At 37.3% G+C, this 19,906-nt stretch overlaps 1 protein-coding gene across 12 annotated transcripts in view; it reads left to right on the top strand.

Moving 5' to 3' along the window:
* LOC117403767 (myocyte-specific enhancer factor 2C) overlaps positions 1-19,906 on the top strand; it is an 82,682-nt gene that overhangs the window by 26,484 nt on the left and 36,292 nt on the right. For 10 of the 12 annotated variants that reach the window (XM_059035748.1, XM_059035439.1, XM_034925959.2 and 7 more), the window contains one exon: positions 11,324-11,511. In XM_059035748.1, coding sequence (XP_058891731.1) covers positions 11,458-11,511 — 54 coding nt within the window. In that variant the 5' untranslated portion in view covers positions 11,324-11,457. Of the gene's footprint in view, positions 1-8,158; positions 8,300-8,756; positions 8,814-11,323; positions 11,512-19,906 lie in introns of those variants that run through there. The other 2 variants (XM_059035312.1, XM_059035367.1) reach the window with 2 other exon arrangements.

The following is a 19,906-nucleotide window of genomic DNA, read 5'->3' as shown; positions in this document are numbered from 1 at the left end:
TAAAATGACAGTAGTGTTTTGGCAAGAGCCCCAAGCAGTTTTTAATACAATAGCACTGTGGAGTAGTTAAGTCTGTGCCACAACATGACAAGGGATTCTGCCAAGCCATAACCTAAAGCTGGAAAAGAATGTTGTCATTTAATATTTCTGCTTTTCCGAAGGGTTAAGTAGTAGTGAGCAATGTCAGATAAACCGTACTCCAGCCTTGGTTGAGGTTTCTTTGAAAACTGTGCAGTTTTGATTTTATACAGCTGTGCAGGGTCTTTAATCATATACTATCTTTTTTGGAGCCTTTTCCTAACATATGTTAATTAGCTGCACCCTGTGACAAATTACGAGCACTTACTTTGATGAGGTTCAACTGTGATCATGTTGGAGTGGAGTATGTAGAGTTTCCAGCCCCTGCTGGCTCCTCAAACCACTACAAACATCTGCACTGCTGAGTAATGAGAGGATTGGGGTTGGTCTGGGGCTTTATTCCCCATCATGATATAACGGAGCAGTTTCTAAACTTCAGAAGGCCTGGTCATTATTTCAAAATTTGAATTAGAATGCGGGCCGTAACAATCAAACCACGCCGTCTCCCACTGAAAATATGAACACTTTGCTACTGCTTGTTTTTAACTTTGTAAGTGTTGTTGTTTCAACAGATGAATAGTCCAACTATAGTGCACACTGTCTAATCTGAAACCACAGTCTCCTGGCTTCTAATTTGCAACTACATTTCATATTACGGAGACAGTAATATAAACTTGATGCTGGTTACTCACCAGCTGGTTTCAAAACTTTTTTGTCTTAGAATGTGCTAAAACACTGTTGTTATGGCCGGTGCTTGGGCACATTGCCAAAACAAGTTCCAGACAAGAATGTAAATCATTTGTGATATTTATCTAAGATGAATCTGTTAGCAGTAATGAACCCTGTTTTGCGTCCTGGGAGATGTTGCTCAGACAAAGTACAGCATGGATTTTCAGTGGATAAATGGGCTTTACGAAGTGTGTTGGGAAGGGCAGGAAATATGTTTTTGAGTTCCATTATCGACTGTAAAATGTCCGTGTTGTACGACAAACATTGGGTCGTGATGGGGTAAAAACAAGATTTAATTTCATGAAAGTGAAAGGTAGAAATACGTTTGTTGTGTATTTGGAAGTCTTCATTTACACACCCTTCAGACGCTGGTCTCTTTGTCCATTTGCATGCTGCTTTTAGTTTTCATCTGTTCTTAAATGCAGAAAGCATTTTTTTTTTTTTTTTGGTGAAAAGTCAATGGTGTATGACCAATTTGCTGGGGTGTTTTATATTAAAGACATTTTTAGTATATATATATATATATAAATAAAAAAAAACTAAAATAACACGCACATGCACACGCACATGCACACACACACACACACACACACACACACACACACACACACACACACACACACACACACACACACACACACACACACACACACACACACACTCAAACTACTTCTGACCCTTCCATGTAATTCTGCTTCCCTGGTAGGATGCTTGGTACTGTCTGAACCTGAAAATTATAAGCAAACGGTTATGTATTGGAAAATGTGTCCCATTTGTTCTTTAAAGCTGCACTGAGGGATTTCTTTGTTGATCAAGCAGGTGTTGGGAGCTTTTGAGTAAAAGGGAGCCAGATGTGACCAGGAGTTGCTGAAGCCTCTCGGGCTGCTTTTAATTCAGCTGTCTAACACATCTCATAGTCGCTGGGCTTCTGATCCACGGGCTACCTGTCTGATTTATTAATGCCGCCACATTCGAAGGCATGGGAACCTTGTTTTATAGCTACAGTGCGAGGGAACATATGTGGAAAAATTAGAGCAGAAATGAAGGTCAAAAAAGGTTAACTCAATATGTTCTGCTTCGGTAATAAAGATTTGAAGCTCACTAATGTTGACATGATTTGTGTGAAATCTGTAGGAAGTATACCTTTCTTATTCCCAGATTAGGAATAAAAATACTCGATTTTTTCTGTTAAACACATCATGTATATGTTTAAACATATGTGATATTTTGAAGGTATAAATACTTTTAATGTCTGAGTATACACATGTTTGAGATTTATGGATACCATTTTAACTGAACTCACCAACTTTAAAAAATAAAATAAGAAAAATGCTCTGCCTTTAAAAGCCATAAGCCATCACATCCACTTATTCATTGATGTACTAACTATAACTGCTTAAGTTCAGGACCTTTTCAGCAGCAGAAAAGGACAAAATAATAATGTGAGAAATAGAATTCGATTGAAGCAGCAATGAATTGCTCATCAAGTGAAATCTGTTTTCTGTTTTCTAGAAGTGTTGCTGTTATGGAGATATACTAATTCAGCGTGCTTTCTCTTTTGTCTGTTCTTATTGGCTGTATGTTGGCTGTGTAATTATAATAAATAAATACACTTATTAATACATAAATTGATAACCTGAGATTGTAATATTTGGTGGCATCGCAAAAAAAGAAGCCTTGGATCTTCGGTTTATTTCTGAGGCCTGTAAGCCTTGCAGCATAATTGGGGCCAGTTGGGAACATTTAATAATTGCTGTCAGAAGATCACATTTAATTCTCTTTTTCGCAGGACCGCTGCGGGGTAGAGTTAAACAAATTGTCATCTGAGATTTAAAAATGAACAAAGCTTTAATTAGGCTGATTAGGATTCTGGAAAAGTGAGATGAAGTAATCAGAGGATCGACTAACCATGCTCTGCTCTGTCGCACACTGTATGACAGCACCTCCGAATCCCTTTCATCGTACATAAAGTAGCTTATTGGCAGTATGTGCATCCCAAATATATCAGAGCAGTATCATTGCTGACAGATAAGGAGAATTCGGTAAATAGGTTACAGCACTTAAAGAGTTAAGCAGCGGGGTTCCGAAAATATAGCATTATATGTCCCCACGTGTGGCTACAACTGTTTAAATAATGTACCTATCATTTTTCTTTTCATTAACATCCTTTCAGATTTTTACACTTATAACTAAAGTTTGTTTCAAATATCTTTTCAAAATGTCAGCTTTAATGCACTGGGGTTTGAGATCTGTCCTCTAAATCACTGCAGGAAGAGTGATTAAAAAATAAAAAACAAAATTAAAAACCTAACGTGCTCTGGCTTTTCTATTCCGTACCACATCATGGATCGTTATTGCTGTGTTACCTCTTTGACAATGTCGGCAATAATCCTTACACTATCAGTGCAGTAGAGCGGATATTATGAAAAGAGCTTTGACACTGACTTTAAAGTTATAAGTGTAAAAAGTTGTCATGATTTTAACAATGAAAAGAAAAAATAAGGTACGTTATTTAAACAGTTGTAGCAACATGTGGGGACGTGTAAGAATATATTTTTCAACTCTTTAAAAAAGTTAAAAGATTTAAACAAATTGTTTGAGGGGAATCTGTTTCAAAAGCATTGTCGTTTAACCAGAATGTCAGTTAGCCCCTTGTTAAAAAAAAATATACCTGAAAAAAAAATAAAAAAAAAAATAAATAAAACTATTTATATATTAAAACTAAGAACGTAAGTTTCTTGAGAAGAAGCGTTTCTTGAGAAGAAGCACTTTCTAAAGTGATGTCTGTCATGAGAACACTGTGACTCATCGAAGATACTGCAGGGTCAAAGATAGACACAGACATTAACGCAGAGGTGTTGTGCATGCTTCTGAAACTGCAGCGCATCTCTGTTGTGGTTACACCTGGGCCTTAGTAGGCAGGCTGTGTTGTGAGATAGTGGTTTCTGTGCTTGCTAGCAAACAGCATAGGGGTTTACCTCTGTGGTAACCAAGCCCCCCATGCTGGTTGAAGCATGTCCCCTCAGGACATAATAGTTAAAGGCAGCTTATCAAGTAACAGAACAAAAATGACGATGATCTACAGATGCATTGTAGACTTGTTGCCTTTTTGCAGTGCTTCATTAGCACGTAGCCTGTAGACTGCCGAGGGAAAGTCATAATTAGCTTCTGTTTAGGACGGTGATGGTTTGTTGTATGTGTTGAAAGTTAAAAATAATTGCCTGTGTTTTTTCAAAAAAGAAAGTCCAATTTCTCATTTCTAATGCCAGAAGATCATGGGTTCAGATTGTTCTTTGACAGGTCTTGTTTTTAGAAATAAGCCTGCATGTTCAAGGAACTTCTCTGCGTAAATATCTTTTAAAAATCTGCTCGTATTTTAAATGCTTAAATCTTCACTCCAGATTTCACATTTATTGTGGTCGTTAGATACGGTACACATGTAAGGAGACAGATGATGTTAACAGCAGGAACTGTTGCCGTACAGTACCGGTCCCTTTTTTGAAAGGCATACAGGGAGTCCTGTCTTTCTCTTTTTATTTTAAAGCTAGATTCAGAAGCTTGGTCTCTAAAACAGTTGACATTATTTTTCATCTCCTTTTGTCCTTGGGAAATTTTGAGATGGGAATGGAAAGAGCAGAGTTCTCAGCTGTCATCATTGCAGCTATGATTGATACATTTCCCTTGTTGCCATTGCACTATAGGCCTGCAGCTGTCTCTAGGCAGACAAAAGCGGCAGCAGCATAGATTCATAGCTTTCAGCATTGTTTAAAAGAGATTGTATTAAGGTATAGTAATGTACAAAATGGGCTCAAGTTTTAATATATATATATATATATATATATATATATATATATATTTTTTTTTAACAAAGCTTGTCGTTGCTATATAATTTTCTTTGTAGTTCCGAAAGGCATAATTAGATTTTGCAGCATTATCTCTTATGTTTTAAATTAAGTTTAAAGATTCCAATATAATTTGAATACATTAATTGGACTTTTTTTTTATTATTAATAGATTAATTTTTGTTCCGTGACTTTTTTTTATTCTCTCTCTGTATTTAAATTCCATGCTGGAATTTTTTTTGGGGGGGGGGGGGGGGGGCAGGGGTGAACAAACTAATAAACTGTGCCTTTTCTCATAGACTTTTACTCTGATAAATTGTATATATAATAGTACTGTTTTTTGCATTCGATTTGTATGGCAAGCATAGCAGATGAAAATCAAAAGTCCCTACAGAATGTGCCACACCGATAGTCGAGATGTATGTGCCTGGGTCTATCTACATCCTTTTGAACAAGATTACAAAGAGTGCTGTAATAATGGCACTCGCAATTTATAGATCAAAGTTTGAGGTGTGTGGATGACTTAAATCTAAAAAGATGACTAAGATGTGAATTATAAAAGGTTTATAGCCTACAGATGCTTCATGAGTTCTGCAGACTAACTGTGCCACTCGACCCGACTGTCTCAGTCCATCGAAGTGATTTGTTTTGGAACGTACTGTACTGTATTATAGACAATGCGAGGGCTTCTGGATCAGCACATTCTAATGCACAAGTAAGACAGACTAGCATGCATTTAGAGTTTAGGTACAGTGCTCATCTCAAACAAGCACATTCAAATATATGCAGTGTTGAAATAAGAGAGGGAATGCTCTACAATCAGATCTCTTCCCGTAAAAAAGCATTGTGTTAGTTTCTAAGATTATAATGTAGTTGACATATTCTCTTCAAGTATAATTCTGTCCAAAATGCATTTCTAGTCATAAGTTTGTTTTGTCTATTTTTAAACCAGTCTTCCTTTTAAATCCCCACAGCATTCCTAAACAAAACACTTTCAGTCCTTTTCACTTATTCAGACCCTCCCCTCAAGCATCAGGTCCCCTTACCTGACTGGAGAAAATAGTGACAATCCACCTTTGGCTTAAGTTGTGTTTAATAAATCCTTCAGGGGTGAGACGCTGGTTACTGTCGTGCAAAATGAAGGACGAGTAAATGTATGGAAGCATTATCAAAATTAGAATGACCTGTTTACAAAAAAATGATATATTAATTTCAATAATAATAATAATAATAATAATAATAATAATAATAATAATAATAATAATAATAATAATGAGAATAATAATACAATTTTTAAGGCAGGGAAGAGGGAAGGACACCACATATTGAAATGTACTGTATAGGATTTTAATGTTTGTATTTTGAATATCCATAATAGAAAGGGGTTTTAAGGTACGATGGAAAATTATTGTAATATTCTGAGCTGGCATTATACAGTATATAAAAGTAAAATCTCCTCCAACCACGTTTGTTTTGAAAGCCACCCTGGTGATGTGTGCCCTGAATGACTTGTATCAGAGGAAGAAGACAGTTTGTTGATGGCTGCAGCAGTGTAGATTCAGACAGTTTCTGCTATGGAGAAGGAAGTGGGAGAGTTTTGGTTCCCATTTTGCACTTTCTGGAACAGATTAGGGAAGGAAGCACCTTTACACCTTTTATTGTTTGTGGTTTCTGATGTCACATCCTTCCGTGACCACTCTGTGCATGTTTCCTGCCATTCTGTGAGGCTGCATTGAGCCAATGGGGGGTAAGAGGGGTGCACAGGGCTCTGTTGCATTCCTCCAATGGACCTGCTTCCTACTTTGGGCTCAAATTCCCCTTCTGTCAGCACAGGCAGCGTGTGCCAAATTGTAAAGTGCTCTGCCAATTGGAAGTTCCTCTTTTGTTTAGTAAAATCTCATGATTTACAGTAGCTTCTTGCTTGTTAATATCCAATGAACGAAAAGCAAAAAGTATATACTCAATGTCATTTTGTTTTCTGGCCTGAGCCAAGTTACAGTTGCCACGTCTGAAAATGATGTGTCTGTCAATCCCAAAATCAGAAGAATTTTGCATTATTTGAAGCATTATGCTTGATCCTCTTAGCCCTGTATTAAATTGTCCCTATATTTAGAATGACTCATTTCAAAACCTACAGAAACTATAACAAGCATTCACAGTCACTTTTACAGCGTCGCGTGTGCAAGCATGGGACAGCTGCTTGATGTCTGTTTGTCAGCTTCCATATCTTACTTGGGCAGGCACAGTTATAGAGTATACTAAACGTTAAGACCTACTGACCATAATGACACTAGACATACCAGGACACGGATGCCTCGTTTGGTCTCGCTCTTTTCTGCATCTGTGAATTTACCAAGATTAACAGCTTCTGATGCTATGTAAAAAATACATAAATATATAAAGATTTAATACATGTTCAGTTTACATATACGCACAGGCACATGAAAAGTGTTGCATTTTTATGCAATTTCTGATGATAAGTATCCAAGATAAACTTATTTAAAATGTGTTTGAGGAAACAGAAGGTTATTTAAAGAAGAGTCAAAGTTTATTTAATGAATAGTATACCTCCTAAAAGGTTACTGTACTGTAATATGTTATTTTAAATCCTTAGACCTGCATTTCCTATGAGGAAAGAGGATACTGTTTTTTTTTTTTGTTACTAAATGTGTTGCAGATGTGTAAAAGAAAAAGGCATGCAGCACTGTAGCAGTAATGACCCAGTAATGTTCTAGGAAAAACATCACAAATCCTGCTATCATTCCTCTTCGGATACATTATGGTTGTAGATACAGTTAACAAAAGCAGCTTGGAAAAGGTAGACATGATCTCAGAACTTTACTGTCTGCATTCTTCCCATTTAAAGGTATAGGGAGGGAAGCGCCACAGTTTTAAAAGTCTTCCCTATAGCGTTAGTGAATATGTGTGCCAATGTTATAGTGCATGATAATAGTGTGTGATCTACATTAGCATAATACACATTTTTGTTGAAGAATTTGAACAAATTACTTTTTAAAAGACACAATATACAATATATTGTGCTACCCTACTAGTTTCTCAAAGCACTTGAGGCAAGCAGAACACTTTTTTTTATTCATCCTATTTTAACAGCTTTCCTACAACGATGTGTTAAAAGTAAATGTTGTATTTCAGCTAATACAATGTTTTTTTTTACTCCCAAGTTAATAGTTTCCATTGGGGATCATTAGTTCTGAGATTTATTTATTTATTTTTGCGCTCCCGGTGAGAAGTAAAGGATTGATAAGCGTGTGGGAGGGACACACCATGCTGCTAACTCACCAGGAGATGCTTGCACCCTGCCTGGTGCATTTCAAAGCTCCTGCCTGTTTTTTTTCCTTCTTCCACTTATTCATGTGAGGGATCCTGATCTCTAAAGCAGCTCTGCCACGACTTCTCTAAGCCATCCACCCTGACCTTCAAGCCTTCCCACTGAACAGCAGCTTAGACAAGTGTGCCGCAGTAAGCTGATAGTGCCATCAGGTTCAGTTGGAAGAGAGGAAAACGGAATTGTTCTCTATGCATTTGCTGTGGATTAGTGGATTGGCTTACTGCTACAGAGAAAGCCTGTTAGACTCCTGTGCGTGCCGCATGTGCCAGGGTTGTAGTGGTCTTGTTTCCTGCTGTGAGAGGTAACTGAGCACTTAAAAATAGCTTTACTATTTTATGTCAGTTTTTACTGTAGAATCCTTCTGTGTTGTTTGGAAAGTGAAATATGTTGCTGTTTTATTACATTTATTTGTGTAAATGTATACTTTATTTTTTCACGCTGGATTTTTTTCTGTTTTTTCTTAAGGTGATTTAATTGACTTGTACAGTAATATCATGTACAGTAAATATGTTTTGCTGATTTCTGGCAAATTGCTTAGAAACTTTTAAGTTTGTATGTGTGTGTGTGTGTTTTTTCTGGGGAAATCTGTGTCGTAACGTGGGAACGATATTCACTGTGTTAATTAGCTTTTTTACTTCACTGGCATTGAGAAGGAGCCAAATGAGGGATTAAATGGTCAGGACATCGGCTTACTGTTATATAAGGTGTTGTAGGAATTTGTTGGGGATTGTGAGTACAGAGTACTGTAATGTCACTAATGGTAAAATTCACTGCACCGCTGAGCAGAGATGAACTGTGTGCATTCAAGAAACAAGGTACTGTAACTCATGCAAATGTGTAAATAGTATTTGAAATTAGCAACATTTAAAGTCAAGGTAGTTTTTAGTTCATTTTATTTGAATCTTCTGAAGTGCATACATCAGTCAGTGTATTTACCCATATTTGTATTTTGTTTTTATTTTATCCAAGTGGTACTTTTGAGATTAAAATATATTTTACAAGGGAGACCTAGTTTGCTGTTGAAGGAACAAGCAGTAGATTAACCAGAAGATGAGGGTTTTGATGTGTTACCAGTTTGGGCTGTTTTCTAAGAAATGTGTCAGTTGTTTATGAGGGAATCTGACTAGGTTTGGCCTGTTACAATAACTGGAATTGTATTTTATTTAAAATTGACTGCAAATGCGTATCTTTATTCCAAAGTAAATCAATTCATTAATGGTTGTGTAGCACCCTCCCATTTTCTTACAGTGGCAAACAAAGCGAGGGAAAGCTGGGAAGGTTCCAACACATAAAAACAAAAATAAGAGGTTCATATCATATCTGAACGGAACTTAGATTAACCAGAACGGAAACAGAACCATTTCAGTTTGCCTAATACAGACATACACACAATTAGAAGCAAGCTCTGAGGGCTTTACATTACCCACTATTAGACTTGTTCCCATGGGTATTGATTATTGTCAGCCGCAACTGAGGGGATTTACCACTAGTCAACAGAAGCTGCGCTTTTAGGCTCAGATACACATCAGACACTCCGAAGGCACCTACATGCCCACTCAATCACAAGACTGCGTTTCCAGAATAATACCCACTTCTTTTCCATGTGCCAACATGCTTCTGTTGTTTACTGCTTATCAGGATAATGCAGATCAAAGTTTGGTGGTTTTGAAAAATAAAACAACAAAAAAAAACACACATAAATAAAAGAGTAATACACCGCAGTGGCACAAAAGGGTTATTCTGGGTGACTGGAATGGTTTGTATCTTTCAAACCAATACAGGGTGAGAGGGTTTTTTTTAATTTATTTTAATTGTTTTAAAAACCTATTAACCAAACCAATGTTACGCTAAAAATAAAAGTGGTGCAGCACGCAGCAGGCCTTACTAAGTTGTTTAGAATCTGTTTGACACGCAATTGAATGCAGCGCTGTATAAGTCAACTGTATAGGTATACAAAAAGAAAAAGTAATGATCATTATTCTGTTAGCGGTGCATTGTCGGGAGAACTGTAATGATGTATACTTTTAAAAAAATCTTTCCCTTGGGAAAGAGTTTGAATTGAGCTATTTTTTGGATGTTGTAGTGTGTCGCTAACTGAGTTGCCCACGCAGTCTTGTTTTGTGTGGATTATGTTTCAGAAAAGACTGATTTTGATCCAAAGGCCTTGACAGTTCCCATATATTAAAGTGACACTTAAATAATAGTCCCTTCCATTTGCATAGGGATGCTATCACCTCTGCTGTCAAAACACAACATTGTTTCCCTTTCAGAAATGAATTAGCTGGCCTACTTAACACACACAGGTACAGAAAGGTTCATTAACTCACTGATTTTAGATGGATCCTTCATGTGCTTCATTGCTTATCCACTGTATTTAAAAGCTGCCCAAACAAAACCTACATTACTCAGCTCATCCACTTGTATTTGTGAAGGGGAAGAAAGCAAGAGGTTGTTGTTATTGGGACAGGTTCAAAGTTGTGATAGCAATCAATGGAGTTGCTACACAAGGAAGGGCTATTTCTGTTCCCTGGGTTAAATCGGTAGTTTTTTTGTTTTTGTTTTAGCTTTTAAAAGAAAAGGTGCCGGTGATCCCTGTGAAGGTCAAGGTTGTATTTATTGTATTGTTTAACCAGAAAGAAATCCCTTGAGGTGGAACATAGTGTATCACATGAGAGAACAAAGCGACACAATCAGTTCGGTCTCAGAGATGGAAATGGTGAAATATGAGGATGGAAATCAGAACGAGTGACTGGAGATCTAGGATTATAAATTTGCACAATATATATCTATATTACCTATTTCACAAACTCAGTCTTGCCGTGCTTTCGAATTACCACCTCCTCTCGAACCACCACCACCTCACTCCCAGCCTCGTCCGACGGGGGGGAGGATACGATGCTCCTCTGCCTAATCATTTTTGTTCACCGGCACTGGGATGCTCCAAGGGATGAGGCTGTGCTCCAACTATTTTTATTTTTAATCACCCATTGTTTAGGTTCAGTGTTTTGGGAAATCTGTAAGATTTTGTTTTATAATAAAGGTGGTTATTTAACGCAAGATTGTCCTGACTGAAAACAACTCTGTTATAGACATTTTGTGGGGTCTTCTTGCAGTTTTTAAAGGCTTAAACTTATCTAATTGGACACAATTGAGCAATGGTGATTGTGGAATAAATCTGATGTTTACAGCCCAGAGAGTTAAAAGAATAGGCTTTTTAATTGCTATAATTGCATGATCTGGTGCTAATGAGAAAAATGGTCCTTTATGCACATTTCACATTGTTCTGTTAATGTTAACGTTCCCTGTTTTTTTTCCCCCCATGCAGGAGTGGATGCTGGAATCTGTGAATTGAACGGAGCAAGTGTAGAAGAGAAAGAAAGGTTTTGAAGATACAGGAGAAAAGGGAAGAAGACAAACATACTTTATTTTAGGGATAAGAAGGAAGAAAAGACGGGGACTATGGGGAGAAAAAAGATTCAGATCACGCGGATTATGGATGAGCGTAATAGACAGGTAAGCGACTGAGAGTCTGCAGACTAATATTTTATACCTGCTCTCACTGAGCACCCAGAGAATCAGGTGGTCTCGAGGGTCGATTTCCCTTGTGAAGTGCCTTAAGATCAGTTGTAGAATAGCATAAGTTACTTCAAAAGTCTGAAAGGACTAGGGAGAATGTACAATGAGTTGTTTCTTTGACAACAGTATTAACCTTAGCCCAAATGTAGATTATGTCCTGGTCCTGTTTGAAGGTTGGAGTGCTAAGGCCTGACCACAGCTGACTTCCTTGGGTTTTACAGCAGATATCTTTTCACAGCTGGGTTGGTTTGGGGTTTGAAGAGGTGGCATAGAGGACATGGGGGGAAGGGGGGGGGGGAGGGGGGGATAGCAGTGACAAATACCCTGTGAATGGCAAACACATGACTTTCTTACACCTCCCAATCCTGACAAGAACAAGATACCAAGATAGCATTATCGGATACCAGCTTGCTTTCTTATGCACTCGTTTGCTTCAAGAACTTTGTTTCTCGGCAAAAATAAATAAATAAATAAAACACTTTTAAACAAACAGTGTGTTGTGTTAACTTGGTTTTGTTGCTTATGAAATACACCACAGGTATATGTGCATTCTGTCGGTTTTTTACTGTATAATCTGTTTACATCTAATCTATCTGTTTACAGATGAACTAGCTGTATTGGTGATATATGTCTATTTTCTGTTACTTTAGTCTTAACTACTCCCTAAAAAGAATACACAGAACTAAAGTGTAATCTAAGGGTTAAAATGAATAACTAAATAAAAAATCCAGAACATTTGGATGAGTCCAGGATTTTCTTTCTTTTTAAAGAACTCCATTAAATGCAAGCCTCAGGAGTATTCCAGTTCTTAAATAATAGAAGAGGAGGGACAAGAAGAGAGAGATTCACTTTTCAGGGAAAAGGAGCACAAAAAGGCAAGGGAAAGGGTCTACACCTCTACAAATACGTGTGTCTCGTCAAGACTTGCATTTTAAATGTAGTGGTGCCTTGGAAACTGTTGATGACTCACAATTAAAATGTCCTTAAATCATCCACCCCTGCCTCTTTTTACCAATCTTTCTTGTGAGTTCTAGTTTTTCAGCCTCTTTTCAGGAAGCTTTTGATGGTTAAGCAAAATGAGGTGAATCTGAAGTTGTGGGAAGTTTTTTCAGATACATCTTTCAATCATTCATTCTCTGGCCCGAAACCTTTCCATTTCTGTACAAGCTTAAGTATCAGTGATATGTAAACTCCATGCATTCAGTTATAACATTAAGGGACTTTGCCAGCTGTATCTTACTCCGAAACAGACCCCCTTAAAATCCTATTCAAAGCAAATATAGGATAGAAGTTTAAACCATGTGGAAAAAAAATGTGGACAATTGGCTCTGTAGAAAATCTTATTTTTTTCCTAACATTTCTTAAAAAGAATCTGGGTCATATTAGGTTTAACGTAAATACATTGCTTTGTGGGCATCAGAGAATATTAGAAAGACAAGTGAAGAGAATTGCAGTATTAAAAAAGAAAGAAAGCATTAAACACATTTTTGTACCGTTTGGATTTTAATATTGACACTCTTTGATGGTGTTGTCGTTGGTAGCTTTAATATAATCCAATCATACTGTAACTACACAGTGTCACTTCGTGACTTTTAGGATCCTTTCATCGTGTCAATTAATAATATAGTGAGGGTATGACTGGCTGTATTTTAAATGCTTAATTGAGTTTGAAGAACAAACACTTGAATTTACGATGGATACAGTCTGTGTTTTGTTCCCAACAGGTTGCTTATTGCTATAGGGCCAAACCAAAAAGAAATCATTCTGTCAGTACAAACCATTGTATTTATTTAATTTGTTTGCAGATAGGAACTGGAATTAGGGCTGAAATATCGAGCTGTATGCACAATTAACTGTTCAGGTCATCCATGCTTCAGCTTGCACTATGAAAGTATGGGCTGTTTCCGTTTATGTTTGTGTAAATACCACATATTTTTCCACCTTTTAGCTTCTTTATGTTTAAAACACACATTCAGCTAACATCTGTCCAGCCTTTTTTGGATACAACAGTGGATAACTGTAGTAATGCTCCTTCTTGTCACTAGCTCACTGTTAGGTAGCTCTCTGTCAGTCTGTTTCAATATGAATACATTCCTCTATAAAGGTCAGATGTGCTATTTCTCTTTAGTGGTGAGAGGTTCCACTGCATTCACTCCAACCTCAAGGCTCCATTGGCTTCATTATGGTCTTGTAAATTTCCCCCAAGAAATAGTGTTTAGGATGGCTTACCCACGACATCGGCATATGAAGGTAAACAGGTCGGAGTGTAAGACTTGGGTAATAACAGTAAAGAGAAAAGAGTTCAGAAGGTGTGAGGCTAAGAAAAGATGATAAGGTGATGAGAGACTTGGGGCTGGCCATAGGAAATGGAAAAAAAGCAGACTAAAGAAAGTGGGACTGGTTGTATTATTTTTAGACATTACGTCATTTGTTAAAGAGAGAAACATGAAAGTATTTTTTTTATTAAAGAGAAACATGAAAGTGTTTTTTTTCACCAACTCTCTCACTTTTGTTCATGGTGGGCATCCTTTTTCCACAGTCTATGTTTAGACAAAGTTGACCTTGTTGATCTTTTTAGCAGAGGGAAACGTTTTCCTGTAGTTTACTGTAACACATTCTGACTTGGAATTTTATAAAACACAAGAAACACAAGACAGCTGACCATCCTGTCATTTGTTATTGGATTATTGTATTGAATTGCCACCTTAGAACTGAATTCTACCAAATTAGAAAAGTGACCAGAAATTTAGAGATCCTCTGAAAAGCATGTATACAAAATGTAATTAATTTGGTTCTTTACAAAATATACAATTTGTATAATTTGTCTTGATTCCAGATAATTCTTAAAATAGCTAAAACTAGCATTTTATGATGAAAATATAACAATTGCATTAACATAACTCAAATGAAAAAAAACAAAACATTATTTTCCCAGCCTGGATTTCGTCATTTCAACATATTTATTATCATGAACACTCCCATCTGTGTCAATTCTGACATTTTGATAATAATGTTTTGAAACTGCCTCTATTGTTTCCTTGGATGCCTGTGTCAAATCATGCCATGTTGATTACTGACCTGATCTGGGTGGATTTCAGTGCGTTTCTTATAACAATTTAAACAGGAAGTCCTGCTGCAGCCACGCTCAGCTTTGTTAGAATATTCCATATCCTGTCAGCTGCTGCCTCTCCAAGTCACTTCATCACTTCGTTTCTGTAGCTCAGAGACAAGCATGGGACTAATCTCCAGTGGGGCTGTGATGTGGGATATGATGTAGAGTCGCAATTCAAAGATATCTCCACAGATTCAGGGATGAACAGTTAAGGTCATGTAAGAGAGGGTCACGTCATACTGATAAGATGTTATTTTTTGTGTAGGCTTTGGTGGTCATCAAACATTTTAACAACTTAACTGGATTTGATGCTCTAGGTTGTTTTAGATGTATGCAGTAAGTACTGGAATTGTTCTACTCTGTTGTAGGTTTCATTTTAACCTACATGCAAAAATGCACTTCTCTATCTTTTTTTTTTTTTGTATATTTATTTGTTTTGTATATTTATTTTAGAAGATATGGGGGTAGTGGGAGTATGAGCAAAACACCAATGTGTTTCTGTCCTGCTGATGTAAATATTTAAAAAGAAACCTTTCTGATATTGAAACCCCTATCGTAAATCTGGCCAAGAGATGACATTTCAGAACATATTTACATGACACATTTAGATCTAGTCTTAAAACACACTCACATATACACTGTCTGACAGCAAGTAACTAATATAAAAAACACATGAATAAACAAGTAGGGACTGGAGCTCAGCGCTGGGACTTTAATGTACTTTTTCTTTTGTTTAAATCATTGTCAGTGCAAAGGAGACTCAAATCCAATGTATCATACAGACACGTGTACAGTCCACAGAGGTAGGTACAATAGATGGTGCATGGAGCGAGGCAGATGTTATCTTTTGACAAGCATCATATGAATGTGATTAGCTGTTGCTTTGTCGATGGTTTACCAGACTTGCTCTTCAGTACACAGTGTAGCAGTGTATGGCAGTGCTCTTACTTCCTTTCAGCACAAGCAGTTTCTGTAATGTGAAGCAGCTCTCAGCTTAATACGTGCAGAGCTTCTTTTCATTAACCCACTGCAAACACATAAATAACATCTTCCCCTCACCTCAAAAAAAAAGAGAGAGAAGGAGACTTAAGGAGAAAAACAACACATCAAGCACAACTAGCACAAGAAAGGCAAGCCTCTTATTGATAGCGCAGCATTCTGAATTTCTTTTTTTTTTTTTTAAACATTTCCATTTTGAAGCTTGTTAAAGCCTATGTGCTGTATGTATATGCATGTTGTAGTGATAAACAAAGAGGGGCTCAAGGGGAAGAGTCCACTGACAGGAAGATCTAAATGGGCTCCGCTGATCCCGATATGTCCTGCTACTGGCTTCAGAAAATAATTTTGGCATTATTTGTATCTATTTATATCACAGCAAAAAGCTTGAGTCAATAGGAACAAATAAACGATTCTGCCTCCTCTGATGATAGCACTTTTCATCGACGGCAGTGGAGAGAGAAACAGAAAAAAAAATAATGAGGCCCTTTGGGTAGTTTGTCGCTTTTTCCCCCTCCTGCCGGTTTCCCACCTTGAATTAACTTTTTCTCACTTTTTCCTGTTAACTGTACACCAGACTGCCTCATCCCATCAGAGGGAAACAGACTGTTGTAGTTTAGAGATTGCTGCATCGTGAAACCAAGACAGAGTGTAAGCAGTTTTAAAAAGAAATCAACAGTTCCTTGTTTAATTAGAGATGTACATTTGATGACATACTGGTATTTTGTTAGAAATATCTGCTACTGAAACTGTTGTTATTATAAAGCATTTATCTGTATAAGTAATCTACATATACCATGTAAACAAAACACCGTTCTTTCTTTTTTCTTTCTTTCTTCAATAAGCGCAATATCAAGCACATTGATGACTGCAGAGCTCACAGCTATTAAATGGGCTAATAAAACACACTATGACTACTACGACTACTACTCTTGAGAGACAGAGAGACACACACAAAGGGAGGAATTAATAAAATGCTGTTTACAATGAATTCCTGTTCAAGAGTTATGTTTTAAACAGCACACAAAAAAGAACAAATGAAAGACGCAATTGTAGTATCAATGAATTTGATGTAGCTGGTATCCCAGCACAGTTCAAACACAGTGCTGCCTGTAGTTTGCATTTAAGCATCGCCAGTCCTTCGGAGCCCAGTATAATGGGACAGTGTTCTCGAATGAGGCAGTGTCGGGCACTGGGATAAATAGACTGCTGTCATCCTTGTTGTGAGGTTGCTCTGGGGAGGCCCTGGGGGAGAGGAGGCAGGAGATGGGAAGCAGAACTAAAGCCATTGTGAAGGGGAAGGAGTAGGACTCTTCCTGTTATGAGAGGAAATGCAGACAAATGTGCTTCCTGACCTTTTGCACAGCAGGGAATGAAGTTGACGCTGACCTTTCTCTGAGGTACTACTGAACCCTCGTTGCCTTGGTAAACATGTTTTTCCTTTGAAACACTCACAACATATACCTGTGCTGTCCAGGGCATAGAAGGAAAGGGAATTGAAGAGCACTTACTAACCCTCTGTGCACTGCAGAGCTGACGGTTCAAGCGTTTGGTAATATCTGTATCCCCTCAGAAGAAATAGAAAAGTAAACAGTGAGCTTACTGTAAGACTGGAATTCAGCTTCCATACAAATTCTACGTATTCATTTGTTGTTTATGGAAAAATGTTGCTAATAAAATAACATACTTTTTCACCTTCCTGTTAAACTGCTTGTTAAGGAGCACAATCTTATGGCTGGTTTGCCGATAGTCTGGTTGCAAAGCATCATGAAGCATCTTTTCACAGTTGGTTTTACAGTAATGTTTTAAACAGGCAGCACTGTTACTGACTCTTTTAACACTTTAGGTGTGGTGGAGGTGTCATAACTGGGCTTTCTTTAATTAGCAGCAGCCTCTGTTAGCAGGGAATTTTTAAACACAAGATAACCATTTCAATTACATGCATGTACTTTGCAGTATACAGCTTTCTGCCAAAAAAAAAAGCCATTTAGATTTTAGGAAGAACTATACTGTTCTTGTATTCTTCAGGTGGTATACATGTATACAAGAGGTGTGTCGCTAGTTCAATCTCAGTTAACCTGACAAAAAAACACACACACACACAATGGAAGTGCCCTTTATTTAAACTGTAGACCAAGCTAATGTTAGTCAGTGTTAAACTGGCATGCAGATTGTTAAAACAGGTGTCATGTAACAGAGCTGTTGGAAAAAAATACAGTACTTGCTTTACATAAACCGGAAGTTTCAGCGACTGTTTTGTTAAATGGAACATTTGAAGGACAAATGTCCAATTACCCAGGCTTTACAGCTGAGGCTTGCTTTGTGGTTAGGGCATCAGCTGGAGAATCTTTATTCAAAACAGAAAGCATTTTTGAGAAAGCGTGTTAAGAGTGAGTCACAATACATTACTAGATTTGTTAGGAATAGAAATGCAGAATTTTCAAAAAGTAATTAGTACTGTATAAATGTAATGTATGTATTTTTTTGCACATTATAGTATACTACAGACTGTTACATAAATACATACATAAAAACATGTATTCTGTATTATTAATACCATGTGTCTTTATTACTTCAAACACTTATGAGCTAAAAGCGGCTTGGCTCATTTCGACATGCATTCATTTGCTGTTTAATTTTTTTGTGCACACAGACTACACTATAAATTGAAAGTCAATAAGAATGGATGGAGGCAGGCGGGTTTGTGTTCTTTGTGTTGCAGTGGCGTTCTCTTCTCGGAGCAGTGGGGAATGTGCTGGCGTGTGTGACGTCTGTGTGATTGTGCTGGGAGTAGGAGTTCAGAGTGCTAGCATGCAGAGACATCTCTTTGAGAAGATACAGGCTGACTGCTGGGATTAGAGAGGGCCTTGAATGTCACATTTTCCCTGGTATGACCAGCTGGGATTCAAAGGGAAGCCAATATAGTCAGTATATACTTGTGTAATAAAACACAAGCAGACAATATTTATTTCCTAACTGTATTCTTCCATGCTCTTTCACTTTCTGTTCCCAGCATTCTAGCACATACACTTGACTCCCTCTCTCAGATAAGATGGTTATTAGTTCAGAGTGTCACTCTAGCCTGACTGAAACTGCTATATGAGTCCCATGTTTACACAGTATATTGCATCTAAATTATAGTCACTTCTGAAAGAGTTGAAATTATAAATCTCATCTTACAGTTAATTAACTGTATATTTGTTTTTTGTTTTTTTAAATTGCTTTACATTCAGTTTAGCAGGCAGAACAACGAACAAGAGGAAGTGCTCATTAGTCATGGTGGCAGGAGATAATGTTTAAATAATGTTTAAACCTCAAGCTTTACATTTAGGTGAGTTATAAAGCTGAGTGCAGTTATAAATAACTCGCTCTTTTTATCTAGCTGACTTTTATTGTAGTTTTCCAAGCTTTTGTTTTAATGTTATTGATGTGCAGTTTCTATATTTTGATAAAATGTTAATTTGTGGGGGAAGTCAATCTCAGCTCCTTCTCTTAGATTTAGATTTTTTTTATTCGCAGTATGGGGATTGCAACTCCCTCGTATGTAAACTAGCATCCAGATCCTGGAGGGGAGTTTATTGGGGACATGTCACCACCATTATGACAGGTCGTTGGGCTTGATTTTCCTCTGTGCACATAGAGTTAATAACAATAAATCATACCTGCTTTAAATTATTCTGTTCATTTGGTAGTACATTTGTAAAAAAATATATATATATATGAAAAATGTAAAAATTAATTAAAAAAATCTTTTGTTAGAGTTACTGGAATGGATATGTATTTGCAAAGCTCTCTCTCCAAATTTAAGTTTATGGCAGTAGCTTACAAAATGTTGAGCTGTCCAAGCTGGTCTTCAGAGAGGCGCATGCGACGTTTGTCTTGATCTTTTCTGAACAAACTGACAGTGAGGCACTGCGAGTGCACGTAATGCCACGCCAGACATGCCAGGCAGTGACTGGGTTTCACTTTCCCAGTGATCAGGTGCTGTTATGTTGTTATCACAGGGCATGTACAAAAAAAAACTATTACTATAGTGCAGTTTAACCGCCCGCGACAAACGCAACTGAGTATGATATGATCTTTCTCAACTTTAACCCCAGCGCATTGTACCGTACACTTGAATGATGCACAGCATAACTTATTCACAGCTCCGCCGCGGAGCAGACTGCTCTAGTCAGAGACGTAAATACTGAACCTCCTCCACTCATTGCATTTTATACACAT

This window comes from Acipenser ruthenus, chromosome 1, assembly GCF_902713425.1.
Source record: "Acipenser ruthenus chromosome 1, fAciRut3.2 maternal haplotype, whole genome shotgun sequence".
NCBI lineage: Eukaryota > Metazoa > Chordata > Actinopteri > Acipenseriformes > Acipenseridae > Acipenser > Acipenser ruthenus.
This window is presented reverse-complemented; position numbering and strand designations above follow the sequence as displayed.